The 27702-nt window shown below is 52.6% G+C and overlaps 2 protein-coding genes across 25 annotated transcripts; one reads left to right on the forward strand and one right to left on the reverse strand.

Annotated features, from left to right (window-relative positions):
- Positions 1 to 6844, reverse strand: CREB3L4 (cAMP responsive element binding protein 3 like 4). 10 transcript variants are annotated; one of them, XM_008970327.6, is made up of 10 exons: positions 6598 to 6844; positions 5661 to 5838; positions 5177 to 5423; positions 4898 to 5019; positions 1527 to 1619; positions 1286 to 1392; positions 1101 to 1169; positions 900 to 984; positions 649 to 745; positions 1 to 493 (listed from the first exon to the last, which is right to left on the reverse strand). In XM_008970327.6, exons 2-10 carry the CDS (start codon positions 5832 to 5834, stop codon positions 300 to 302), a joined length of 1188 nt encoding a protein of 395 aa, XP_008968575.3. In that variant the 5' UTR covers positions 5835 to 5838; positions 6598 to 6844; the 3' UTR covers positions 1 to 299. The 10 variants fall into 10 exon arrangements, with proteins under 10 accessions (XP_008968575.3, XP_063461279.1, XP_008968574.3 ...); XM_063605209.1 differs by having other exon boundaries at positions 5721 to 5838; positions 6476 to 6660; XM_008970326.6 differs by having other exon boundaries at positions 6476 to 6660.
- SLC39A1 (solute carrier family 39 member 1) lies at positions 6606 to 26969 on the forward strand. Of its 15 annotated transcripts, XM_055113495.2 has the most exons (17): positions 6816 to 6952; positions 10644 to 10750; positions 11600 to 11818; positions 11997 to 12127; positions 19482 to 19583; positions 19659 to 19772; positions 20330 to 20394; positions 21043 to 21111; positions 21280 to 21383; positions 21815 to 21844; positions 21999 to 22078; positions 22203 to 22252; positions 22387 to 22631; positions 22984 to 23381; positions 25260 to 25529; positions 26000 to 26186; positions 26315 to 26969. In XM_055113495.2, the coding sequence occupies exons 3-17, from the start codon at positions 11632 to 11634 to the stop codon at positions 26533 to 26535; spliced, it is 2253 nt and encodes a 750-aa protein (XP_054969470.1). In that variant the 5' UTR covers positions 6816 to 6952; positions 10644 to 10750; positions 11600 to 11631; the 3' UTR covers positions 26536 to 26969. The 15 variants fall into 15 exon arrangements, 14 of the variants coding, with proteins under 14 accessions (XP_003817184.1, XP_063461249.1, XP_054969470.1 ...); XM_055113501.2 differs by lacking the exon at positions 6816 to 6952 and having other exon boundaries at positions 10746 to 10852; XR_010112387.1 differs by lacking the exons at positions 6816 to 6952; positions 10644 to 10750; positions 26315 to 26969 and adding exons at positions 10872 to 11170; positions 25744 to 25810 and having other exon boundaries at positions 26000 to 26133.
- Positions 26970 to 27702: the final 733 nt, after the last annotated feature.

Here is a 27702-nt window from a genome sequence, read left to right on the forward strand (position 1 = left end):
TACAATTTCAGCTAAAACGTTTATTTCTCACTCAAAACTTATTTTCCCTCAACCCTATACCCAAAGAAGAAATAAAATCACAGATACATAACAGAAGTATTTGAGGTACCCTCTCATATATGCAAACAAATGCAGACTAGGCCTCAGGCAGAGACTAAAGGACATCTCTTGGGGTGTCCTGAAGTGATTTGGACCCCTGAGGGCAGACACCTAAGTAGGAATCCCAGTGGGAAGCAAAGCCATAAGGAAGCCCAGGATTCCTTGTGATCAGGAAGTGGGCCAGGAAGATCTGTTCCAGCTCACATCTCATCTGCATGCAGCATGGTCCGGATGCGCCCACTGGGTCTTGGCTTCCCTCCCATCTTCTCAAGCAGTGTCCTTGTTGAGCCATTTGCATCCTTGGCTCCAGGTGGCTCCCTCAGTCTGGACTCTACCACTTGGGTCTCCAGATTTTCTGTTACGTCCTTGTGGGTCAGGATATTTCTGGAAGTCACTGTGAGGTGAAGGCAAGAGGGCAGTAGTAGAGTGCTCCCCTGGGTGGGAGACCCTAGACAGGACAGGACCTCCCTCTTGCTTCTTGACGACCTTGGAGAACAGAGTCCCCCTCCCTTGCTCAGCCAGGGGTTGCTCCCTGCCCTTGCCTCTCACCTCCGTGAGGCTGGTAATCCTCAGACCCAGCTTCTGGTCGACTCTGGAATGGACTGAAGCTGGGCAGGATGATGAGAGCCAGGGAAAAAAGAAGAATCTGGGAGGAAGCAAGAGGAACAGATGAAGGGAGTAGGGGGTAGAGTGAACGGAGGCCAGCTGGGGTTATCGGATGTGGGAAGTAGATCTGGCCGGGTAGTCGGGGTATAAGGATAGAAGTGTGGGGGAGATGGGAGTAGATAGACTAATGGTACCAAAACACAAGTGCTGGTCTGGGCAGCTTTGTTGGAAGTTTGAGCAATTAGCGTCTGCAGCTGGCGGAGCTGAGCTACCAAGGAGCTGGGAAAGGAGGAATGAAGAGTTAGTATCATCTGGGTACCAGGGGCCAAGAATGGCACGCCTGTGTGCTGTACCTGCCTTCAAAACACACATACACACACAATGCTTTCACTCACATGTTGTGCCTCTCCAGCTCCTGGACTTTTTTCTGTAATTCTTGATTCTGTGCAGAACAGGCTGCCACCCTAGAGTGTAGGGAGGTAGGACAAGGCTCAGCAACCTGAGTCCCTTACCTTGCCTGCCATGGTGAGGAAGGGGCCCAGACATGGCCCACAAGAAGCCAGAAATAACCCAGGCGTACCTGCTCTCCAGCCCATCAATGTACTCCTTCTTCCGCCGCCGACTGTCCTGAGCTGACTGCTTGTTACGGATTTTCCTCCTGACCTTCTTGAGGACCCTCTCCTCTGCCTGGTGGCCCAGGATGTGTGAGTCCTGGGTCCTTCACCTGCCCCCAACTCCCCAATGCTTCTCCTGGGATATTGGCCCCTCAGAGGTCATGGTGAGGCCCCTGGGTTGGGATACCCTTAGGGGAAGCATGTTACCTTGGTGAGGGGCAGGTGAGAGGGCAGGGAAACCCCTTCCTGCCCCAGCAGACGCTTCTCCTCATCGGTCAGGAACAGGGTTTGACAGGGCAGCTGGGGGTAGGGGCAGGAGAAGATGCAATAGGAGTGAGGAGGGGGTCATCCCATTTGCAGCACCCAGGCTACTCCCCCCACATGCCTTCTGGAGAGTGTTTCCTATTTGTACTGGGAGACAACTTTAATCTAGAGGTGAGGTGAGGGGCAGAGACCTTAATTCAGACAGGCTCTAGATCAAGCCAAAGGGACATCCTGAGGCCAAGAAGGGAGAGAGGAGGGTATTGTCATATCCTTCACCCAGAGACTGAGGACCTTGGCACTCTGAGCAAGCTAGAGAAGGCTTATTCTGGTCCATGTCTCCCCATACCCAAGAGAACCTGAAAGAACTCACTACAGTGAAGTTTGCATAATTTCCTTACAGCAAGCACATGATTCACTTTCAGTCATTAACTTCCATTTAGCAGAGTGTGTTATCCAGTTGCCCGTCAACCACAGGGAGCTCCCTGGGGCAGTGGCCCATTCTCCCTTAGGGTCTGAGCTCTGCTTCTCAGACTCAGGTTCTGTCCCCTCTCATACAAGGAGCTTCCCAAAGGCAGCCATACGTCTCACAGCAAATCACAGGAGAGGATGTACGGAGAGTGGATGGCCCTTCTCACTAGTATTTCTTTTTGAAAGATGTATGTGGCCGGGCACAGTGGCTCACGCCTGTAATCCCAGCACTTTAGGAGGCCAAGGTGGGCAGATCACCTGAGGTCAGAAGTTCAAGACCAGCCTGGCCAACATGGCAAAACCCAATGTCTATTAAAAATACAAAAATTAGCGGGGCGTGGTGGTGGGTGCTTGTAATCCCAGCTACTTGGGAGGCTGAGGCAGGAGAATCGCTTGAACCCGGGAGGTGGAGGTTGCAGTGAGCCGAGATTGCACCACTGCACTCCAGCCTGGGCAACAAGAGCGAAACTCCATCTCAAAGAAAAAAAAGATGTATGCTTCATTTTGTGACTTACAGAGAATTTACTTTGGTTTTTGCCTGCTCATGGTTTTTGGCTTTTGGCAAAACCATTTCCTGTGTGGCTTTTCCTGATGTGCCTTTCTTGTTCCTGTGACTGTTTGGTGGAACTATTAGAGGAGTGTCTCTTCCAGTCCACCTAATCAAAATCACTGAGAATGAGGCCTAGAGGGTTTCATTTAAAACAAACAAACAACAAAAAAAAAAAAAAAAAAGAAAAGAAAAAGAAAACAGAGTGGCCAAGGTGGCTCACGCCTGTAATTTCAGCACTTTGGGAGGTCAAGACAGGAGGATTGCTTGAGGCTAGGAGTTCGAGACCAACCTGGGCAACACAGTGAGACTGTCTCTACAATAAAGAAATAACAAAGCATTTACAAACACCATGGTGCTTCTAATGTATACCCAAACTTAGGGGCATCAGACTTTTTTTTTTTGAGACGGAGTCTTGCCCTGTCGCCCAGGCTGGAGTGCAATGGCGCAATCTCCACTCACTGCAACCTCTGCCTCCCGGGTTCAAGCGATTCTCCTGCCTCAGCCTCTCGAGTAGCTGGGATTAAAGGCACCCGCCACCATGCCCAGCTAATTTTTGTATTTTTAGTAGAGATGGGGTTTCACCATGTTGGCCAGGCTGGTCTCGAACTCCTGACCTCGTGATCCGCCCACCTTGGCCTCCCAAAGTGCTGGGATTACAGGCATGAGCCACCGCGCCCGGCCGGCATCAGATTTTTAAAGGTTCCTCAGCTCAAGGTTCTAAGATGTTGGCCGGGCGCGGTGGCTCATGCCTGTAATCCCAGCACTTTGGGAGACCGAGGCGGGCGGATCACAAGGTCAAGAGATCAAGACCATCCTGGCCAACATGGTGAAACCCCATCTCTACTAAAAATACAAAAATTAGCCAGACTTGGAGGCGCACACTTGTTGTCCCAGCTACTCAGGAGGCTGAGGAAGGAGAATCGCTTGAACCTGGAAGGCAGAGGTTGCAGTGAGCTGAGATGGTGCCACTGCACTCCAGTCTGGTGACAGAGCGAGACTCTGTCTAAAAAAAAAAAGATTCTAAGATGCTTAGCTTGGCTTCTGGTCCCAGTTTCAACTGCAGATTTGAAGAGAGGCTAGGACCTGGTCCCTGCCTTTTCGGTACAAGGAGTAATTTTCAGAGGAAAGGGAGGAACAGGGATCTGAGCATAGCCCCCTCTTTACCCAGCCTTGGATGCTGCCCAGACGGCCTTGAGAAGGCATCTAATGTGATACCTCTGCTACACTGTAGCACTAGCCAGTGGGTGCCTCCTGGGCAACTGTTCCAGTGGAAACATTGCTGCTATTGCTTTTCTTTCTTCCTGTACCTATAACCAGTTGGGATTCCCAGGTGGCCTGTCCCATTTCTGTGTCCTGACCCAAGGCTGAGATAATGGCTCTGGCTAAGAATACAATGCACGCAAAGTCTGGGCTTTCTCCTGAGCCCTGTCCCCAGATTCCCTCACCCCACCTTAACTGAGTTTTTGCTACCTTACCCCCAAGGGTTCTTTCTCCCTTGTCCTTCCCTGCTTTTAAAATTGTTCATGTTGGGCCAGGCGTGGTGGCTCACACCTGTAATCCCAGCACTTTGGGAGGCAGAGGCAGGCGGATCACAAGGTCAGGAGTTCAAGACCAGCCTGGCCAATATGGTGAAACCCCGTCTCTACTAAAAATACAAAAATTAGCCAGGCGTGGTGGCAGGCACCTGTAGTCCCAGCTACTTGGGAGGCTGAGGCAGGAGAATCGCTTGAACCCGGGAGGCAGAGGTTGCAGTGAGCTGAGATGGTGCCACCACACTCCAGCCTGGGTGACAGAGTGAGACTCCGTCTCAAAAAAAAAAAAAAAATTGTTCATGTTAGTCGGGCACAGTGGCTCATGCCTGTAATCCCACCACCCTGGGAGGCTGAGGCAGGCAGATCACTTGAACTCAGGAGATTAAGACCAGCCTGAGCCTGGGCAACATGGCAAAACCCCAAAACCCCGTCTCTACAAAAATTAGCCAGACGTGGTGGCACACACCTGTAGTCCCAGCTACTCAGGAGGCTGAGGCGGGAGGATTGCTTGAGCCCAAGATGTTGAGGATGCAGTGAGCCGTGATTGCACCACTGCACTCCAGCCTGGATGACAGAGTAAGATCCTGGCTCAAAAAATAAAAAATAGTTCAACTGTTCATGTCTCCTTGGTCTTCAGGCCCAATGCCACAAAAACCGGGGCAAAGGCAGTTCATCATCAGTTTCCATTCCCTCATCCCTTTGCTCTGTCTGTGTGATTATATATGTATCAAGGAGTAGTGGTTCTGGCGGACACCAAGACTCACCAGGGTTGTACAGGGCACTGGGGCTACGGTGCCTGCTCTGGGCAGGATGTGGGCATGAGCATCAAAGGGCAGCTCACTGACCATGCAGGAATCAGGCACCATAAATGCTGGGCTCCACTGATCTGGAGTAGAAAACAGGTAGCTGGGAGAGAGGAGACTTAGGAACACCCTGACAGCCGCAGGGCCTGGGTAGTGGCACAGGTTGGGTAAACCCCCTTAACCCCATGGTTAGGGCCAGTCCCGAAGGGCCATTTCCCCCTTCCCACAAAGAACACTGACCTAGCTGGATGGAGATAAGGCCTACATTTGGCCCAGTTTCCCCCTGCATCCTCTCCAGGGCCCCTGCCTCATAGACAACCTCATAGAGCGTAGGAGAACTGGTTGCCCTGGGGGCAGGGGGACTGTCTGGATGGCAGGGGTCCTCAGAGATGCCACTGTCACTGCCAGGAGATGCTTCTGAGCAGTACACCTCATTGGGATCAATGAAAAGCTTCAAGAAATCTTCAGGCTCACTCTCTTGAAGGCCCTACAGTAGGAAAAGGTTATATATATGTGCAGGGAAGAATTTTGGAAGTCCTCCCTGACATCAGCCTTATGCTTCATTTTCAGTCCTTTCACTTCTTGGGCATGGAGACAGTTATTATACAACTTACGTCTATTTTGGGGGTGGTCTGTTTTCAGACCTGTCTCCAAGTGGGAGCTGAAGCCTCTTATCACAGAGTTGTGTCTCAACCCCACCCCCACTCCCACTCGTCACACTCACACAGCCACGGTCCCCACCGGACTTCCAGCCTTGCAGTCCCTGTTCCTGTAGCCTAGTTACCGGAACCTCTGGAGGGGGGCAGTGGAGTCCCAGCTCCAGGACGGATCCTGTCGAGAAGATATCCTCTGGGGGCTCCAGCCACGCGTCCAGCAGGTCAGGGATTCCGAGATCCATGCTTCTGCAGGAAGGCGTGTGGGACGGAGGGTTGCAGAAACGGAATGATGGCTGCTTACTACCCCCTACAGTTTCTGGGCTCCTCTGCTCCCTTTTCCATTATCCCCGCCCCCCCACTCCTTCCTCACTAGCAAGCCCCCTCACCTGTCCCCTCGATATTTCACCTTCAGCCCTATCCCTCAGGTTCAGACAAAGAGGCCCCCCCCAAGCATTACCTGTTCTGAAGAGCCCAGCCCTGTCAAGCCAGCATAGCCCGTTGACCGCCCCAAACACTACACCTTTTCTTTCTTCCAGGATCTCGTATCCTGGACCTGCCAGCCAAACCCCGCCCTCAGCCTTACACTACAAAAGTGTGTGCCACCTTGCCAGGAGCCACGGTAGGGCCGCTGTATCTGGGAGCAGGGGACTAAGAGTCTGAGGGTCCACAAACGTAATTTAAGAAGTAGGTAGCCGCGCCCTTTCTGCTGCAGTTTTCTCTTAGCTATAGTAAATCTTCCTGAGGGTTTGGTGTCTCCTAGCTGAAGAACAGAAAAGGCTGTGACTGGCGCACAGGACTCTTGAATGCCTGTTCTGTAGCCCTCGCTTTTGCAAGAGGGAGATCATGGCAGGGTTGTAAACAAAGGCGGAAAGAGTCAAGAGACCTGCGAATTTACTAGGGCATCCCCTCGCCCACCGCGTGGCGCTCTTCCCAAAGCTGAGTCCTGATTGGAAGCTGAAGACTTAGGTTTCGGAGGGGCAGGACATCGAGCCAATGGCACACTACCCTCTCAAGGCCGCCTCTTCCGTAACTGGTCGGAGACAGTTTGGCTGTTCAGGAGAGTCAGGCCAATGGGGCCGCAGTTCTTTCTTTTTTTTTTCTTTATTCTTATTTTTGGAGACAGGGTCTCGCTCTGTTGCCCAGGCTGGAGTGCGGTGGTGCGATCACGGTTCCATGCAGCCCCCGACCTCCCGGGCTCAGGTGATTCTCCCGCCTCAGCACCGCGAGCAGCTGCGTCCGGCCGGCGGGACTTATTTGTCAGGCGGGGATTGGGTTCCGCCAGCCTAAAGGGAGGGGTAAGCGCCAGAATATGAATCGCCGGGAAGCTGGGAGAAAGCTCCGGGAAACCCTGAGCAGCCAGGTTTGTCTTCGCGCGCCACGTGACTCGGAAGCTCCGGTTTCACCCAGGCGGGGAGTCAACAGCCCGCTGACCCCAGTGGAGCGGTGAGCCTCGCTCGGCAGGCGGCAGGAGCGCGATGGCGGGTTTCCCCGTCCGCAAGCCGAGCAGTGTGGCGTTAATGGAGAACAGCAGCTGTGCGCACACGCTCGCTGCACGCTGCTCATTCACGGAGGGACACGGGGCAGGAAAACTGCAACAAGTTAAAAAGCCTTTTGCGTTTGGTTTGTTGTCTTATTGTTTGCATACAGTTACCGGGAACATTATGTCCCACACTTGTATAATTTACAAAACGTTTTCATAAACATTGTTCTCTTCCTTAATCCGTAACAGTTCTGAGGCACACATGGCGGGTAATATTTTGCAAATTTTACCTATGAGGAGGCAGATCCATGACTAGAAAGTAGTAATACCAAAACTCAGGGTTGATTGATTATTTTTATTTTTTTGCCTTGGTCTAATGTCTGATGGTCCAGGAATTCACTTCAAGTAAAACAATGGAGCTAAACTGATACAGGTATGGTTTTCAGTAGTATTTCAGAAAAGGGTAGCTAGGTGAGTAAAACAGTAGTTTGGAGTGTGAATCCCAGAACTCAAACTGCTACTAATTATCCTTATGAAGATTTGAACGGGCTAAGGGTAAAAACAGGAACAGGGTCTAGTCAGGCATTTCCATGTTACTCATATAATTCTTACAGCAAATGGAGCTGACAAGTTTGTTTGTTTGTTTTTCTTTTGCTCTGTGGCCCAGGCTGGAGTGCAGAGGCTCGATCTCGGCTCACTGCAAGCTCCGCCTCCCGGGTTCACGCCATTCTCCTGCCTCAGCCTCCCTAGTAGCTGGGACTACAGGCGCCCAGCTAATTTTTTGTATTTTTAGTAGAGACAGGGTTTCACCGTGTTAGCCAGGATGGTCTCGATCTGACCTCGTGATCCGTCCACCTCGGCCTCCCAATGTGCTGAGATTACAGGCGTGAGCCACCACGCCCGTCCGAGCTGACAAGTTTAAATAACTTTCTCAAGGTTACCCTGTAAGTAGCTGAACCAAGATTTGGATGCTTCAGCCCATGTTCTTCACACTATCAACCCACCTTGTGGGGCTTTCTCAGATTTCTTATCTGTCTTTCCCGCTCATATCTCTCCATCCTGCTCAAGTAGTGAAGAGACAAAGCAGCCTTCCTAGATTGATGCAGAGCTCCAAAGAAAGCAAAGCTGTTCTTGTTGAGATCATTCTGAGAGCGAGAAAGGTGGTTAAATACATTTCAAATGGCTTCCTGCGGGCTGTATGTGCAGAGATGATTTGAGTGGGGAATGTAGTTAGCTTCCGTTGATGTTAGAACTGGAAGGACCCTCTGCAGTCATCTGCTTGTTTAACTTCCTCCTTGCCCCTGATTTATCAAACTCTGGTGAGGAAAACTGACTTGCCTAAAATCATACATCAAGGTAAGGTAAAAATTGAAGAGATCTATTGGGCCGGGTGTGGTGGCTCACACCTGCAGTCCCAGCACTTTGGGAGGCTGAAGCGGGTGGATCACCTGAGGTCAGGAGTTCAAGACCAGCCTGGTCAACATGGTGAAATCCCGTCTCTACTAAAAATACAAAAATTAGCCGGGCGTGGTGGTGGGCGCCTGTAATCCCAGCTACTTGGGAGGCCGAGGCGGGAGAATTGCTTGAAACCTGGGAGGCAGAGGTTGTAGTGAGTCAAGAGCATGCCACTGCATTCCAGCCTGGGCAACACAGCAAGACTCTGTCAAGAAAGAAAGGAGGAAAGAAGAAAGGAAGGAAGGAAGGAAAAAGAAAAGAAATAAAGTTGCCAAGAGATTTTAAATGTTCTCATCACAAATAAATATGTGAAGTAATGCATATGTTAATTAGCTTGATTTAGCCATTCTGCAATGTACATATATTTCTTTTCTTTTTTCTTTTTTTTTTGAGACGGAGTCTCGCTGTGTCGTCCAGGCTGGAGTGCAGAGGTGTGATCTTGGCTCACTGCAACCTCCGCCTCCCCGGTTCAAGCGATTCTCCTGCCTCAGCCTCCTGAGTAGCTGGGATCATAGGCATGCGCCACCACGCCTGGCTAATTTTTGTATTTTTAGTAGAGACAGGGTTTCACCATGTTGAGCAGGCTGGTCTCCAACTCCTGACCTCGTCATCTGTCCGCCTCGGCTTCCCAAAGTGCTGGGATTACAGGCGTGAGCCACCGCGCCCGGCCCAATGTACATATATTTCAAAACATCATGTTGTACACCATAAATATATACAATTATTAATCATATATGACATATATGTATGTGTATAAATAAACAAATATATATATTTGACAACTATAAAGGTAGAACTTGGACCAGAATCCAGGTTTCCTGACCCCCCCAGTCATAATTCCTTGTTAATGTTACCAATTACGAATAATTTTTTTTTTGAGACGAAGTTTCGCTGTTGTTGCCCAGGCTGGAGCGCAATGGCGCGATCTCGGCTCACTGCAATTTCCGGCTCCCGGGTTCAAGCGATTCTCCTGCCTCAGCCTCCCGAGTAGCTGGGATTACAGGCCCCCGCCACCACGCCCGGCTAATTTTTGTATATTTAGTAGAGACGGGGTTTCACCATGTTGACCAGGCTGGTCTTGAACTTCTGTCCTCAGGTGATTCATCCTCGGCCTTCCAAAGTGCTGGGATTACAGGCGTGAACCACCGCGCCCGGCCCCTTAAGAAGTCTTCACATTCCTCTTTTACTTAAGGAATTACTGGGCTTCGTTTCTGGAGCCTTGTGAGAAGCATTACACTGTCCCCCTCCTTTTTTTTTTCTTTTTTAAAATTAATTTTCCTGTAGGAAGCAAGATCCCATCTGTCCCTTCTTTAGGCAATGAAGCTTTTTTCACCTTTGCATAAAAGAACAGCTGAGCCCCCTTTTTAAATTTTCTTTTGTCCTTACCGTCCCTTGAGGCTAGAAGAGGATTCTCAAGGCACAGAGTTGTGGGCCACAAGAATCCAGGTTGAGGAAACGGTGAAAGTCCTGAGCTGAAACAACTACCTTGGGGCATTCAAGGAACAGCAAACAGCAAACCGACCGGCGGGGGTGGCGGGGCTGGGCTGGAAATCAGGTGGGAGAACCGGCCAGACGCCCGCAGGCGCGGTACGCAGATATCCTGGAATGCGCTGGGGGCTCTTCCCTGGGCGCGGCTTCAGCACCCCGCATTCCGGTCCCACCACGTCCCCACCCACCTGGAGAAGGCGGAGGCTGCACTGAGTGCCATAAGTAGTCGAGAAGGGATGATTTTCAAGACATACCCTCTCTTTGCTTTCCCCCCTTTCCAATTCTGCCTTGTCTTTTTCCTTGTTGTGGGTGCTGGCGAGGGAAAGCAGTCAAGGAAGTTGGTCCCAAGAGGGGAATGCTTTCCCTTGGGCGCCAAGAGGCACTGACGAGGTGTCAGAGCCTTCTGAGGGACAGATGAGACTTTGGCCCAAGGCCAGGAAGATGTTCTCAGATGTGGGCCGGAAGACTTGACAATGCGGGGTCTCCCTCTTTTAAAAATATCCATATAATCAAAGCCTTTGTTGACTGGCCCGCTCCGGCCCCTCAGTCCTCCACAGATGCACCCCAGGGCCCCAGCCCCGAGGTCCTTTTCCTAATATCCGCTCTTGCTCTTGCTCACTCTCCTCAGGTCGCCTGCTCCGCCCGCTCCCGCTCCCGATCTCTGATTGCTCCTAACTGACGTCACTCCCGGTCTGTCCCCGCCCACTCGGTGCTGCCATTGGCAGTCGGTCGTGGGTACGCGGCTCCTGTGGGGGAGGGGGGAGCTATGGGAGGGGGCGGGAATTCCCGACTCTAGGCCGGAAGCGCGCGGAGACCATGTAGTGAGACCCTCGCGAGGTGAGTGCGGGCTGTCTGGCAGCGAGGTCCATGTCGGCTGCCCAGGCCTCCCCGGGCCCGGGAACAGGAGTCCCAGCTCACGCATTCTTCATCTGCTTCCCGCGACGCTTGGCGGCCTCGCACCCCGCCTCCCGGAGCCCGGACTTTCAGGCACCGCCCTCAGTGTCGCCTCAGTCCGTCCCGGGACCGCAGACTCTTAGGGCCCCTCTCTTTGGCCATCTGCCTCTAGGTCCCATCCTGGGGCCTGAAGCGCTTGTTCTCTGCGCTGGGAAAAGGGGAACGATGGAGCGATCCAGCACCCAAACTTACCCTGTCCAGGTGGCCCACGAAGCTACCCAAGACATCTCTGCACAGCCCTAGCCTTTTTGGCTTCACCCACTCCGTTCGGGAGTTGGGGACCCGGCCTCTACATTCCTTAGGGGAACTCCAGCTCCAGGTCCTATTTGGAGGCGGCTCCTAGTTTCCTAGTTTTCTGGGGGCACCAGGTGAAAGGGTGATGAGATATCCATACAGCCTTTCTCATGCCTCGGTTTCCCCCTTGCAGTCTCCCTGAATAAGTCACTTGGGAAAGAAAGTGTGAGAAGAGAGGAATGTTCCTGGTACAGGAGTAGATGAGTCACCCTGGGTAGGGGAAGGTCACAAAGTGGCTGGGGCCAGGGAGCTGCACTCTGCTGACCAAGCTTCCCCATTCCTTGCCCCATCTTCCTTTGCATGATTTTTCCCAACCACTCTGGTCTGTCTTCCTAGGTCTGAGAGTCACTGGAGCTACCAGAAGCACCATGGGGCCCTGGGGAGAGCCAGAGCTCCTGGTGTGGCGCCCCGAGGCGGTAGCTTCAGAGCCTCCAGTGCCTGTGGGGCTGGAGGTGAAGTTGGGGGCCCTGGTGCTGCTGCTGGTGCTCACCCTCCTCTGCAGCCTGGTGCCCATCTGTGTGCTGCGCCGGCCAGGAGCTAACCATGAAGGCTCAGGTAAGCCTCTCCTTTTCCCCACACTGCTATGAATGCTTGGCTTAGGGAGGGCTCTGGGGCTGGCGGGGAGTGACCAAAGGAGGAGGGAAAGGCAAGGGTAGCCATTGTTTGGGTTGGGGTGGTCGGCCCTGGAGGGGGTTTGTTTGCTTATTCCCCTCTGTGCTTCACCCCTACCCAGCTTCCCGCCAGAAAGCCCTGAGCCTAGTAAGCTGTTTCGCGGGGGGCGTCTTTTTGGCCACCTGTCTCCTGGACCTGCTGCCTGACTACCTGGCTGCCATAGATGAGGCCCTGGCAGCCTTGCACGTGACGGTGAGCACTGGCCTGGGCATGTGACTTGCGGGAGGGGAACCACACACCTCTGGGAGTGTTGGTTTGTGGAGATTGATTCATGTGCCACTCCATGACTGTGTGGAAGGCTTTTGGCATGTGGTATGAATTGTGATTTTTGGTTATGGGGCATAATTCTTTCTATGTGTTCCCTCCCCCTTCCCCATTCCCTGTGTGACCCCTACATTCCCGTTGAGACAGTAAGACACTTTTTCTCAGGTGTGTGACTTGCTCTATGGGTTCTCAGTTCTAGCTACCAGCAAGTGCTCCAAGAATCATCTTCACTCTCTCACCGCTTTCCTAAAGGGCTGGAGATAGAGGTCTCTGTAGGCCTGAGAAGGATAGGAAGCGATTCCCTGGGTCTTGGTGTTGCTGACCTTTTTAGGCTTTGGCCCAAGGAAGTGGGCTGTGAGGAATGATCAAGTCCACGGCATAGGACTTGGTTTATTATAGGAAAAACTGAGGCCGTTGGATAGTGGGGCAGGAAAGTCATCCTGGGCTCTTTCCTTTTTTCCTCTAAAACTGAGGAAGTAACACTGGATGTATCCCTTTGTGTGTCTGTGACTGAGTGACCTGTGTTTCCGTGTGACTGCGTATAAGCCTGAATGTCCTGTGATATGTGGCTCTATGTATGAGTATTTGGGGAGATGGGCAATGTGTGACCTTTTCACGTATGTCTACATCAGTGACTCTCAACTAGGAGTGTGGCTTTGCCCCTCAGGAAACATTTGGTAATGTCTGGGGATATTTTTAGTTGTCACAATGGGGAGGGGGATGGAGGGAACATTGTGCCTGCTATTGGCATCTGGTAAGTAGAGATCAGAAATGCTGTTAAACAATCTACAGTGCACAAGACAGCTCCCATGACAAAGAATTATCTGGCCCAAAATGTTTTTGTTTGTTTGTTTTTGTTTTGTTTTGTTTTTGAGAAAGAGTCTTGCTCTGTTGCCCAGGCTGGAGTGCAGTGGCACAATCTCGACTCACTGCAACCTCTGGCTCCTGGGTTCAAGTGATTCTCCTGGCTCAGACTCCCGAGTAGCTGGGATTACAGGCATCCACCACCACACCCTGCCAATTTTTGTATTTTTAGTAGAGACAGGGTTTCACCATGTTGGCCAGGCTGGTCTCAAACTCCTGACCTCAAGTGATCTTCCCACTTTGGTCTTCCAAAGTGCTGGGATTATAGGCATGAGCCGCTGCCCCTGGCCCCAAAATGTTAATAGTTCCAAAGCTGAGAAACTTTGGTCTACACGTAACACTGTGAGTGACACCATAATCTGTGTGTACGTATCATTCTGTGTCAGTGTTACCAATTCACTCTATCTTTGTGTGACAGAGTAGCCCTGTGTCTGTGTCAGACCCTAGGTCTGTGTAACTGGGCTTTCACCAGATTTTGCATCTCACTCTTCCTTCCCTGAACATTTTGCTGCTGCTTCTGCCCACAGCTCCAGTTCCCACTGCAAGAGTTCATCCTGGCCATGGGCTTCTTCCTGGTCCTGGTGATGGAGCAGATCACACTGGCTTACAAAGAGCAGTCAGGGCCGTCACCTCTGGAGGAAACAAGGGCTCTGCTGGGAACAGTGAATGGTGGGCCGCAGCATTGGCATGATGGGCCAGGGGTCCCACAGGCGAGTGGAGCCCCAGCATCCCCCTCAGCCTTGCGTGCCTGTGTACTGGTGTTCTCCCTGGCCCTCCACTCCGTGTTCGAGGGGCTGGCGGTAGGGCTGCAGCGAGACCGGGCTCGGGCCATGGAGCTGTGCCTGGCTTTGCTGCTCCACAAGGGCATCCTGGCTGTCAGCCTGTCCCTGCGGCTGTTGCAGAGCCACCTTAGGGCACAGGTGGTGGCTGGCTGTGGGATCCTCTTCTCATGCATGACACCTCTAGGCATCGGGCTGGGTGCAGCTCTGGCAGAGTCGGCAGGACCTCTGCACCAGCTGGCCCAGTCTGTGCTAGAGGGCATGGCAGCTGGCACCTTTCTCTATATCACCTTTCTGGAAATCCTGCCCCAGGAGCTGGCCAGTTCTGAGCAAAGGATCCTCAAGGTCATTCTGCTCCTAGCAGGCTTTGCCCTGCTCACTGGCCTGCTCTTCATCCAAATCTAGGGGGCTTCAAGAGAGGGGCAGGGGAGATTGATGATCAGGTGCCCCTGTTCTCCCTTCCCTCCCCCAGTTGTGGGGAATAGGAAGGAATGGGGAAGGGAAATACTGAGGACCAAAAAGTTCTCTGGGAGCTAAAGATAGAGCCTTTGGGGCTATCTGACTAATGAGAGGGAAGTGGGCAGACAAGAGGCTGGCCCCAGTCCCAAGGAACAAGAGATGGTCAAGTCGCTAGAGACATGATCAGGGGACATTAGGATTGGGGAAGACACTTGACTGCTAGAATCAGAGGTTGGACACCATACATAAGGACAGGCTCACATGGGAGGCTGGAGGTGGGTATCCAGCTGCTGTGGAACGGGTATGGAGAGGTCATAAACCTAGAGTCAGTGTCCTGTTGGTCCTAGCCCATTTCAGCACCCTGCCACTTGGAGTGGACCCCTCCTACTCTTCTTAGCGCCTACCCTCATACCTATCTCCCTCTTCCCATCTCCTAGGGGACTAGCGCCAAATGGTCTCTCCCTGCCAATTTTGGTATCTTCTCTGGCCTCTCCAGTCCTGCTTACTCCTCTATTTTTAAAGTGCCAAACAAATCCCCTTCCTCTTTCTCAAAGCACAGTAATGTGGCACTGAGCCCTACCCAGCACCTCAGTGAAGGGGGCCTGCTTGCTCTTTATTTTGGTCCCGGATCCTGGGGTGGGGCAGAAATATTTTCTGGGCTGGGGTAGGAGGAAGGTTGTTGCAGCCATCTACTGCTGCTGTACCCTAGGAATATGGGGACATGGACATGGTGTCCCATGCCCAGATGATAAACACTGAGCTGCCAAAACATTTTTTTAAATACACCCGAGGAGCCCAAGGGGGAAGGGCAATGCCTACCCCCAGCGTTATTTTTGGGGAGGGAGGGCTGTGCATAGGGACATATTCTTTAGAATCTATTTTATTAACTGACCTGTTTTGGGACCTGTTACCCAAATAAAAGATGTTTCTAGACATCTGTACAGTATCTGATTCGTTTGTTTTGGGAAAGGGGTGGGCATGTGGCCAGCCTGAGAGGGCCTGAGTCCCAGATGTTTACAGCTGTTTTAAGATTCTTGGTCTCACTTTTTCACTCAGGACCCGATAGTCCCCTTCCCTGAAGATGACCTAATTTTTCCTCCTTTGTGTCTTGGTACTTCTTTCCCGGTCTCCACCCCTCCGCTTCCCTTCTCTTCCCTCCCCTCCCTCTTCCTTTCTTCTCTCTTTAATCCCTCTCTCCTTTCCGTTCGTAGTCTCAGGGCTAATTTAGAACTACTCTTCCCAGCTTGCACCTCTCAGGGAGTAGCCGAGAGGGTGGAGCGAAGTCCCCAGTTTCCGGAGTCAGCAGGGCTGCTGGGAAGTGGAGTCCGTTTCCTTCCAGTGCTGCGTGACTGGGGATGTGAAGGAGTCTCGTAAACAAACTACAATTCCCGGCGGCCCCCGCGCGCAACAGGTCAGGGCTAGGCTGGGGCCGGGTTCGCGGTGCTCGCTGAGGCGGCGGTGGCTACGGCTGGAGGAGCCGGGCCGGGGCCGCGGCGGAGGCCGCGGCTGGTACTGGGAGGGTGGCAGGGAGGGACGGGGAAGGAAGATGGCGACGTCGGGGGCGAACGGGCCTGGTTCGGCCACGGCCTCGGCTTCCAATCCGCGCAAATTTAGTGAGAAGATCGCGCTGCAGAAGCAGCGTCAGGCCGAGGAGACGGCGGCCTTCGAGGAGGTGATGATGGACATCGGCTCCACCCGGGTGAGGGGCCGCGCCGGGGAGCCGGAGCAGAGCTGAGCAGTTACGGAGCGGAGACCGGAGAGGCGGGGCGGGGGCGGGCGCCGCAGCGAAGGAGGCGGAACAGAGCAGGGGACGCGGGCGCCGCCGTTTGGGAGGCGCAGGTTGAGGGCCGAGGGGCAGGAAGAAGGATTTTGCCGGGGGAGACCGAAACACCGGAGAGGTTCGGGGTGTAGAGGCGACTGGGGGCCGAGTACGTGAGGTGGGAGTGGGCGGAGAGGGGAGATGAAGTCCGGCGGAGGGAGGAGGTGAGTGGTCCTTGTGCATCCCTGACGGAGTCCCCTCGAGGACGCTACTGAAGCATGCCTGGTATTGGGGTATGGCCTGGGAGGAGGGCTGCTTGTCTGTAACCTGGCTCCTCTGAGTTTGTGATCTCCTCCAAACTGGTCCCTCTGCCTTCTGCGCTTTGGTGCCCCCGGGAAAGGGCCCCTTGAGTGGTTTGAACGAGCGGTGCTGTGTATAGTGGGGCAGGAAGTCCCCTCCTGCGTCCCGTCCTTTTGCTTCCTTTTTCAAATACTTCTTGTGGTTTCCTGACGTGAATGAAGGTGAGGTCCATTGCTTGGTGTTTTGTCCTGGCCTCCTTGGAGGAGAGGTAGGGTTTTGAATCCTACAACTGGGTAACCGTCCGACCATAAGTTGTGTGGAACTCTATGGTTTGCTGAGCTTTCTAGGGAGTTGGCTGCTTTGTGGGTTAGTGTGTAGGGTGCCTTGGAGGGTCTTCTATGTGTTGGGAATATTCATTCCTAGGAGTTCTTGAAAGAACTTTCAGGCCTCTGCCAGGCTGCCTCTGAAGCCCCCCTGGCTTGGTTTCTTGCTTTCCAAGGCTGGATGTCAGAGGGACCAAGGGGTGGGAGTCCGCCTAGGTGGTATGCAGTCTTAATTTAGGGACACATTCTTCTAAAACAACAGTAGGTAAGGATATTGCAATGATTCCTCATGGCAGAGAGCTAGAAGGAATTTAAGGATTGATGGTGGAACATTACTACAACATCTCTAGCCTTTTTCTGCTGGTCTGACTGTGGTTGCATTTATGACTGTGACTCTGGTTGTATTTTTGTGTGTATCCCCCTTGACTCTGTTACTTTTTTTTTTTTTCTCGTCCTTTCCCCTTTGAGTCTCTAGGGACTGTGTGCCCTAGTTTGTGGGAGTCAGAAGTTAGGTGGGGAGGCAAATCTGGGAGGGTGTCTGTGCACGCATGTGCACACTTAAATGCATGTGTGTGCATAACCCACTGTAACCACTGTGAGGATTATTATCTAACTGTAGACTGCTCCCCTTTAGGAGCTTTTTTGTCATGTTGGGGACAGAGACAGGAAGATGGGAGGCTGATCTTGATAGCGTGAGGCCCTGCCCTCAGGACTGTGATTCTAGCAGAGGCATGGTGGGATCTTAGGGCTCGTATGTGCAAAGAAAGGCTGTGCGAAACTCAAAAGCTGGGGCTTCTCTTTACGGTGCCTCGATCTCTTAAAAGGCCCCTTCTACCCACCTTGCTCCTATTGGTTAATTTCTCAGCTACACAGAAAAGTCTAGTGGGCATACATGGCCAGGGGACCCAAAAGTCTAGAGCTAGGGACAAGAGATCTGGGACTCAGCCTGTTATCTGGCCAGGTGGGAGGGCTCATTTGAGACAGAGACGGCCATGGGAGGCTATACCACTGAGATACTGGGGTTGCCATATATGAGACCTCAAGTGGTCTTGAAGTGGTCCAGAGGTCAGCACAGTGCTCACTAGGCTGACCTCCTGGAACAGAATGTCAGTTCTGATGTTGGCTTCTGTACAAGAGTGTGACCCTGGAAGCTCTTAGAACTTGCCCCTCCTCAGCTGCCCTCCTCCCCATGGCCTTGCCCTGGGCCTGTTTATTTGGCTGGTCACAGGGGCTGAGCCTTGGAAATAGATGCTCACCTCCCACAGAGATAGGATGTCTGTACACAGGCTAAACCCATGCCAGGCTGTCTTACGCCTATGCCAGACATAGCTCCCCAAAGTGAGGATGAGACCAGGAAGATGGCCCTGGCCCATGCTGGAGTGGGCTGCTGCTCTCTCTCCACCCTCCTTCTCCAGGCTTCCCTGCCAACTCAAGAGCCTTAGGATTCAGTGGAAGAATGTCCCTTGGTTTCGGTGCTGTTTTTCCAGCTAGGAGAGCTGCCATTCCTTGGATGTTCTAGTTTGGGAGGTGCAGGCTTTGTGTAGCCTTCCTGAGGCTGGGCAAGTGGCAGAGCCCAGAAGCCTGTGCTCTCCAGAGTGGGAAGGAAAGAGGCTGGCAGTAATGGCTCTGTGACATCCACCTGTGGCCTTCCTCTTAATCTCTCAATTAGTCCTGGACGCATCTGGAAAGAAAGCAGAGGTTCCTAATAGGCACTCCCCCTTGTGAGTAGCCCGGGGGCTCCTGGCAGCCCCTCAGGGACTCTGCTTAGAGTGATGCCAAATGAGACAGGCCCTCAGCAGAGTATCTGTCTCTGCCTGGCAGGATGATGTCAAGCAGTAGTGATATCATTGATGAGGGCAGTCTGCGGATGGGCTCTGGTGGGTTATTTGCACCAAATCTCAGTGGACCTTTCAAACCCCAACACTGGCCTTTTTTCTGGCAGATAATTTCTTTATTTTTTTTTTTACTTTTTTTTTTTTGGAGACAGGATCTCAGTCTGTCACCCAGGTGGCTAGAGTGGAGTGACATAAACATGTCTCACTGCAGCCTCTACTTCCTGGGTTGAAGTGATCCTTTTTTTTTTTTTTTTTTTTTTTTTGAGACAGAGTCTCTCTCTGTTGCCCAGGCTGCAGTGCAGTGGCACAGTCTCGGCTTACTGCAACCTCCACCTCCCAGGTTCACGCCATTCTCCTGCCTCAGCCTCCCGAGTAGCTGGGACTACAGGTGCCCGCCACCACGCCCGGCTAATTTTTTGTATTTTTAGTAGAGACAGGGTTTCACGGTGTTAGCCAGGATGGTCTCGATCTCCTGACCTCGTGATCCACCTGCCTCGGCCTCCCAAAGTGCTGGGATTACAGGTGTGAGCTACTGTGCCTGGCCTAGATTTTTTTTTTTTTTTTTGAGATGGAGTCTCGCTGTCACCCAGGCTGGAGTGCAGTGGCACGATCTTGGCTTACTGCAAGCTCCGCCTCCCACGTTCACGCCATTCTCCTGCCTCACCCTCCCCAGTAGCTGGGACTACAGGCGCCCGCCACCACGCCCAGCTAATTTTTTGTATTTTTAGTAGAGATGGGGTTTCACCATGTTGGCCAGGATGGTGTCGATCTCCTGACCTTGTGATCCGCCTGCCTCAGCCTCCCAAAGTGCTGGGATTACAGGTGTGAGCTACTGTGCCTGGCCTAGGTATTTTAAAAGCAGTGACGGCAGCAGCATATCCTGGTGACAGAGATGGCAAGGATGGCTGAAGGAAATAGTGCTCAGGACCCTCCTGACATTCCCACTTGTTCCCCATGTCTCAGTTACAGGCCCAAAAACTGCGACTGGCATACACAAGGAGCTCTCATTATGGTGGGTCTCTGCCCAATGTTAACCAGATTGGCTCTGGCCTGGCCGAGTTCCAGGTGAGTAGACCCCAGCCAGGGAGGAGTGGAGTTTCTTAGGCTGCTTCCTCTGCTGACTTCTGTCCTTTTTGGCAGAGCCCCCTCCACTCACCTTTGGATTCATCTCGGAGCACTCGGCACCATGGGCTGGTGGAACGGGTGCAGCGAGATCCTCGAAGAATGGTGTCCCCACTTCGCCGATACCCCCGCCACATATCCTTCACAGGGGACTTGGGAGTGTCTGAAAGGTAGTGGGATGGGGTTCCTCAGGGACTCATAGGAAGCACTTGAAGTGTTGTGCAGTCCCATCCTTCTCTTGGAGCTCTTCTTTACCCAGCTTCCCTGAAAAGCGACCATAGCCCCTGCGTCAGCACCTGCTCCTGTGACAAGGAGTTTTGCTCCTGAGGCTGTGCCCCCTGTCTCTGGCTGGCTCTGGCTGTCTTCACATCAGCTTGCTGCCAGAGGCAAGCCTTCCTTGTCTCCTGCTAAAGGAGATTGGGTCTCTTCTCACATTTCTAAGTTTTCAGTCTCAGAGACCTGCATAACTGTCTCCTCCAAGCCCTGCCTGAACATTCTCCTGGATTTTTTCAGCCCCTTTAGACCTGATTCCCTTTTTCTCTTCCATTCTTTGATCCTATTGTTGTCCCTTATAGAAGAGGAGAAAGGTATGAGTTTCTTGAAACAACTTATCTGCTGCATTCATTGTTCTTTCCTCATTTGGCCTCTCTCATCTGTCCTCTCTACTTTTTTCCTTAACTGGTGCTGTTCACATTGACAGCTCTCCCTATAGTCCTGCCTACTTATCTCCTCCCCCAGAGTCTAGCTGGCGAAGGTAAGTGTCCAGGGCGGGCAGAAGCTCCTGCCTACTTTCTGACGTGTTTCTGGAAGGAGTTGCCCCTTCTGGGTTGGGGCTGGGATTACTGGGCTAAGGTTTCAACAGTACCTCTTCCTATAACGCCAGGGCTGAGAGAGGTGGAGGCAGTTGGAGTAGGTGGGTCAGAGTCCAGCCTTGGCCATGTTGACACTAGTGGTCAAGCCTCCCAGTCCAGCCAGAGCAGAACCAATGGGAACCATAGCCAGGCTGGGGTGTGTGTGTAAGGGGGAGGGGAGAATGGCAGAGGGGCAGGTGAAAATGGCAACCTTCTGTCAAGGGTGGGTGCAAGATGTAGTGTTCTGGCACTTTTAGATTTCTTAAACTCTCCCCTTGTCCATCTCACTTTCAATGCTCATACCCAGGAATGCTGCTGGGCTCCAAGATTCCCATTCAGCTGGTCCTGGCAGAGAGAAGTTTCCAGCTCTCTTAGATTGACTGGGGGAGGGGTCAATCATAGGCAGGAGAAGAACCAGAAAGAAAAGGGGATGATCTGGGTGCTCAGCCATCTTTACTTCCACCTTAGCTGCCCCACATTTTCCAACCCCTATGCCCACCTTCTTGTCCACTGCCAGCCTTCCTCCTCATGACTTTGTTTTTCTACCCCAGGACGATGGCCTGGGGCAATTTCCCTGCAGAGAAGGGGCAGTTGTTTCGACTACCATCTGCACTTAACAGGTGATGGCTTTTGCCTTCTTTAGGCCAGATCTCTTATCTGTAGTTTCTGGGGCCCTGCTCCCTCACCCCCACCCTGTTCCAGACCAGCTAGTGTTTTCCCTTGCTGGGCAGGGCTTAGGGACCAGGAAGACTGTCACTGGTGTCAGCTCATTCCTGCTCCCCCCATAGGACAAGCTCTGACTCTGCCCTTCATACAAGTGTGATGAACCCCAGTCCCCAGGATACCTACCCAGGCCCCACACCTCCCAGCATCCTGCCCAGCCGACGTGGGGGTAAGTGGCCCTGTCCCAGGGTTGGGAGTAACCATGGAGCTATTTATTTATTTATTTATTTATTTATTATTTCTTTCTTTTTTGAGACGGAGTCTCACTCTGTCGCCTAGGCTGGAGTGCAGTGGCGTGATCTCGGCTCACTGCAACCTCCGCCCTCCGAGTTCAAGCGATTCTCCTGCCTCAGCCTTCTGAGTAGCTGGGATTACAGGCATCTGCCACTGTGCCTGGCTAATTTTTTGTGTTTTTAGTAGAGATGGGGTTTCACCATCTTGGCCAGGCTGGTCTTGAACTCCTGACCTCGTGATCCACCTGCCTCGGCCTCCCAAAGTGCTGGGATTACAGGCGTGAGCCACCATGCCCGGCCTCCATGGAGCTATTTAAAGCAGGTAGGCAAGTGAGCACTGCAGCCAATGCCACTGTATCCCTTGCAGGTATTCTGGATGGTGAAATGGACCCCAAAGGTATGTGTTCCTCACTGCTGTGGGTACTGAATGCCAAAGAATTTCTGGGCTGGTGTTGGGATTGTGTGCAGGTTCAGGGAGCAGGACTCCTTCCCACCTGCTTCTGCTTCCTGTCCTGCCTTACTGGCTCTTTCTCCAACTCTCCCATCACCAGTCTTTCTCTTTCAAGTACCTGCTATTGAGGAGAACTTGCTAGATGACAAGCATTTGCTGAAGCCATGGGATGCTAAGAAGGTAGGAGGAGGCCACCGGGTGTCACCCACTAGTCTCTCTGCTATCCCCTTGCCATGGGGCAGGCCTTCCAGGGTTCTCCACTGAGCACTGTCCTCATTTTCCATATTCTCCCTTCTCTCCTCAGCTATCCTCATCCTCTTCCCGACCTCGGTCCTGTGAAGTCCCTGGAATTAAGTAAGTACTCCCTGAGGTTGGCTGAGAGGTGGGGGAAGGAAGTACAGGGAGATGTAGGAGACTGATCTCTGCTCTTCCCTGACCACTGCACCCCCCCTCCTATTTACATCTTTCTTTTTCTCTCCTTCCCCTAGCATCTTTCCATCTCCTGACCAGCCTGCCAATGTGCCTGTCCTCCCACCTGCCATGAACACGGGGGGCTCCCTACCTGACCTCACCAACCTGCACTTTCCCCCACCACTGCCCACCCCCCTGGACCCTGAAGAGACAGCCTACCCTAGCCTGAGTGGGGGCAACAGTACCTCCAATTTGACCCACACCATGACTCACCTGGGCATCAGCAGGGGCATGGGCCTGGGCCCAGGCTATGATGCACCAGGTGAGTGACTGTCCTGGCCACATGCCCCACTGGGTGCTGCCTGACTGGAGGGATGAAGGGGAGGTAGGTTTGAGCACCTGAGATCCTGCTGTGATCACCCACACCGCCTGTCACCTCTGCACCCCAGGATTCCCTCACGGCAGTTCTCAGCCAGTGATAACTGGTAGGTGTGGTGTTTCCTAGAAAGAAGAGGAAGGGCAGTCCCCAGATGGGCAGTGCTGTCAGGGATAGAGTAGGGAGGACGTTGTGTTGCCGCTTTCATAGTCTGGTCACTGCCACCCATTCTGGGTGGAAAGGGGCTCAGTTCCCATCAGTAATGTTGGCATCTCTGGTTTTTTGTCTGTGCCTGCAGGACTTCATTCACCTCTCAGCCACCCATCCCTGCAGTCCTCCCTAAGCAATCCCAACCTCCAGGCTTCCCTGAGCAGTCCTCAGCCCCAGCTTCAGGGCTCCCACAGCCACCCCTCTCTGCCTGCCTCCTCCTTGGCCCGCCATGCACTGCCCACCACCTCCCTGGGCCACCCCTCACTCAGTGCTCCGGCTCTCTCCTCCTCCTCCTCCACTTCATCTCCTGTTTTGGGCGCCCCCTCTTACCCTGCTTCTACCCCTGGGGCCTCCCCCCACCACCGCCGTGTGCCCCTCAGCCCCCTGAGTTTGCTCGCGGGCCCAGCCGACGCCAGAAGGTCCCAACAGCAGCTGCCCAAACAGTTTTCGCCAACAATGTCACCCACCTTGTCTTCCATCACTCAGGTATGCGTGGCTGCCTTCCCTGCATGTCTGTCTCCCTTCCCTTTTCTCCTGCCATGTTGTTTCCCTCCCACCCTCCTTTCCTGAAATACCTACTCTATATTCATCCCCTTCCATTCCTCTGTCCTCCACCTGCCCCATCTTTTATCCATCTTGTCTCCTCTTGCTTCACAGTGCAAACCCAAACGCTGTGGTTAAGCTTTTTTAGCTTCAAACCCTGGCTCCACCTCTTACTAGCAGTCACCTTGGACAAGTTATTTAATTTCTATAAGCCTCAGTATTTTCATTTCTAAAACAAGGATGGTTCATAAGGATCAAATGAAGTAACATACATAAAATACTTAGCACCACACATAGCCCAGGTATATGCTTGACAAATAGTAGCTTACCCTTTCCTTTTATTTGCCTCCTCTGTTCCTGTCTGTTTTATATCTGTCTTTTATCTCATGTCTCTATCTTGTCCCATCTCCTCCCCTGTATCCCCTCCTAATTTCATAGAATTCGTAGAATCAGTGAATTTCCTACTGTGGAGCCCAATTCCTTCACTTAATAGATGAGGAAAGTGGGACCTAGAGGGAAAGTGACTTTTCCAAGTTTACCCAGCAAGTTAGGAAGAGTTGAGACTAGAACTCGAAGCTCTTAGTTTAGGGCTTTTTCCACAGAGATGAAATTCTTAGCCCTTGTCTCCCTTCCTGTCCTTTTCTTCTTGTTCTCTATCTCTACTCCTCTTTTCTTTCATCCAAATGCTCTTTTCCCTCTCCTCTGCCCAACTTTTCCTCCTCCATTGCTATCCCTGGAATGTGTGTTCTGTGTTCCATCTTTACTCAGGTCCCCTCTTTTGTAGGAAAGACTGAGGCCAGATTAGCAAGGGCTCTGTTCCCAGAGTGTGGAGTGAGCTTGACTTCCCTTCCTTTCTTTCTCCTTTTCTTTCCTTCTTTTCCCACCCCTCTGGCCTCTTCAAGGCTGTAGAACAGCAGTTCTCAACCTTAGTTCCTTATTTACTAACAATAAATAGTTCAAGTATCAAGGTTTAAGAATGGTTTACTTCTAAGGCTAGGCACAGTGGCTTATGCCTGTAATCCCAGCACTTTGGGAGGCCAAGGCGGGAGTTCAAAACTAGCCTGGTCAATATGGTGAGACCCAGTCTCTACAACAAATAAAAAATTACCCAGGTGCAGTCGCGCACGCTTGTAGTCCTGGCTATTGGGGAGGCTGAGATGGGAGGATCACTTGAACCAGGAAGGTTGATGCTACAGTTCCAACTATGATTGCACCACTGTACTCCAGCCTGGGCAACAGAGTGAGGCCCTGTCTCAAAAAAAGAGAATAGTTTACTTCTGGAGTAGATTTAAAATTACCCCTGTGTTAGCCTCACTATATCACTTTCATTCTGATAGGCACTTTTTTTTTTTTTTGGAGACGGAGTCTCGCTCTGTTGCCCAGGCTGAAGTGCAGTGGTGTGATCTTGGCTCACTGCAACCTCCCACTTCCTGGGTTCAAGCAATTCTCCTGTCTCAGCCACCCGAATAGCTGGGACTACAGACGCCTGCTACCATGCCCAGCTAATTTTTATATTTTTAGTAGAGACGGGGTTTCACCATGTAGGCCAGGCTGGTCTCGAACTCCTGACCTCAGGTGATCCACCCGCCTTGGGCCTCCCAAAGTGCTGGGATTACAGGCATGAGCCACCACACCCTGCCAACTAATACACATCCCTGGGGTTGAGTAACTGCACTCAACCCCAGGGATGCCCGTGAGAATGTGGAATGTTGTCATGTTTGTTTTGGGAATGGTTGTAGCTAAAGAAGGTGGGAAGCTCTGACTGAGGGTTCTTGGGGTATACACTGAGCGGTAAGCTTCCCTCTTTTTACTTCTTTTCAGGGCGTCCCCCTGGATACCAGTAAACTGTCCACTGACCAGCGGTTACCCCCATACCCATACAGCTCCCCAAGTCTGGTTCTGCCTACCCAGCCCCACACCCCAAAGTCTCTACAGCAGCCAGGGCTGCCCTCTCAGTCTTGTTCAGTGCAGTCCTCAGGTGGGCAGCCCCCAGGCAGGCAGTCTCATTATGGGACACCGTACCCACCTGGGCCCAGTGGGCATGGGCAACAGTCTTACCACCGGCCAATGAGTGACTTCAACCTGGGGAATGTGAGTACTCAGGCTCCTTGCTCAAAAGCAGGGGAGTGGGTGAGGGTGGGTCAATGGGGCCTGAATGGCATGGCTGGTGCACTGTGAATGGGGAGATCTAGGTGGGGTGGGTGGTGGGGAGATCTCCTCTCCCCGGAGGTAACATAGCACTGCCAGCTTGGGGCTCCTCTCTTCCTGCGTTTGACCCTACTCCTGCCCCTCTATTTCTGCTCAGCTTGCTCTTTGATGACTTCTGCCTTGACCCGTTCTCTTCCTGGCATGCACATGCTCTGGCCCAGCAGGTACGGTGCCCATACTTACTTCGGGCCCCGTGCTCGCTTCTGTCGCTCTGCTTGCTGCCACCTCACTCTGTCATTGCCTCTGTTCCTGGGGTGGATGAAGGTTGCTGGGCAAAGGGGATATGTTAGCAGGGCTAGGCAGGACACCAGTTCTAAATCCTAGTTCCTCAAGATTTGTCTGTATGTCTATAGCTGGAGCAGTTCAGCATGGAGAGCCCATCAGCCAGCCTGGTGCTGGATCCCCCTGGCTTTTCTGAAGGGCCTGGATTTTTAGGGGGTGAGGGGCCAATGGGTGGCCCCCAGGATCCCCACACCTTCAACCACCAGAACTTGACCCACTGTTCCCGCCATGGCTCAGGGCCTAACATCATCCTCACAGGTGAATGGGGGTGGGTGGTGATGGGAAATGGAAGGAGGAAGTGACACATTCGCTAATGAGTAGGAGATTGAGGGGTCTTGGAAAAGTTTATAGGACATGGGGTCCTCACCTGTCTCTTCTACCCACAGGGGACTCCTCTCCAGGTTTCTCTAAGGAGATTGCAGCAGCCCTGGCCGGAGTGCCTGGCTTTGAGGTGTCAGCAGCTGGATTGGAGCTAGGGCTTGGGCTAGAAGATGAGCTGCGCATGGAGCCACTGGGCCTGGAAGGGCTAAACATGCTGAGTGACCCCTGTGCCCTGCTGCCTGATCCTGCTGTGGAGGAGTCATTCCGCAGTGACCGGCTCCAATGAGGGCACCTCATCACCATCCCTCTTCTTGGCCCCATCCCCCACCACCGTTCCTTTCCTCCCTTCCCCCTGGCAGGTAGAGACTCTACTCTCTGTCCCCAGATCCTCTTTCTAGCATGAATGAAGGATGCCAAGAATGAGAAAAAGCAAGGGGTTTGTCCAGGTGGCCCCTGAATTCTGCGCAAGGGATGGGCCTGGGGGAACTCAAGGGAGGGCCTAAAGCACTTGTAACTTTGAACCGTCTGTCTGGAGGTCAGAGCCTGTTGGAAAGCAGGGGTAGAGGGGAGCCCTGGAAGCAGGGCTTTTCCGGATGCCTAGGGGTGGGCAGTGCCAGCCCCTCCTCACCACTCTTCCCCTTGCAGTGGAGGAGAGAGCCAGAGTGGATACTATTTTTTATTAAATATATTATTATATGTTAATAAAAAAATCATATCAAACCCTTGGTGTGGTTAGTTATTTGGGGCATGGCTGGGGATCTAGGGAGTTATAGGGACATGGGTCTTTTTATCTATTAGGCTTTTTGCATCTTCTTAGCACCACTGTGCTTTGTGGAAGGGCCCCACAGCCTCGGAATTTGTACCCAGCTGGATGTAGGCTTCCACAGCAGCAGGAAATCACTTCATGTGCCCTCCTGTCTGTCCAGGGCCCTGCTGCAGCATCAGATGGGGGCTTTGACTGATCAGACAAGTTATTCCTCTTCCCCAACCCTAGGTCTGGCAGTGAGTCGGGGTAAGGAGGTGATTGCTGGCTGAGCCCACAGGTCTGAAGTGCTCCTAGGTCTCAGGGAAGCAAGCCTTCATCTTCACTCCCTCACTATGCATGAATTCACCCTCTCCACTCTTCACCACGCATTCATTTTAGTTTTAATTAAACAGATCCTTCAGTGCCATGCATGTTCTGAAGGTTTTCTCTTTCTGGATTGGGTTGCCAGCCCTTGGACCAGCCGTGTGGGCCTCCGCACCCCTCACTCCCCCAACCCGCATAGTGAGAAAAGTAGAGCCCCGCAGTTACCTTACCCCCACCTCCACTGCTCTATTCCACACCCTGCAGTCCTGGCTTCTCTTCCTCTTTCCAAAGCTCTTGTCATTTTCAAAAAAGAGAACTGAGAGCTTCTGGTTCTGGTCCAAAGGGAATGCCCTGTGCCCTAAACCTGGAAGTAGGGGGAGCCAC

The sequence above is a fragment of the Pan paniscus genome, chromosome 1 (genome assembly GCF_029289425.2).
Source record: "Pan paniscus chromosome 1, NHGRI_mPanPan1-v2.0_pri, whole genome shotgun sequence".
Taxonomy (NCBI): Eukaryota; Metazoa; Chordata; class Mammalia; order Primates; family Hominidae; genus Pan; species Pan paniscus.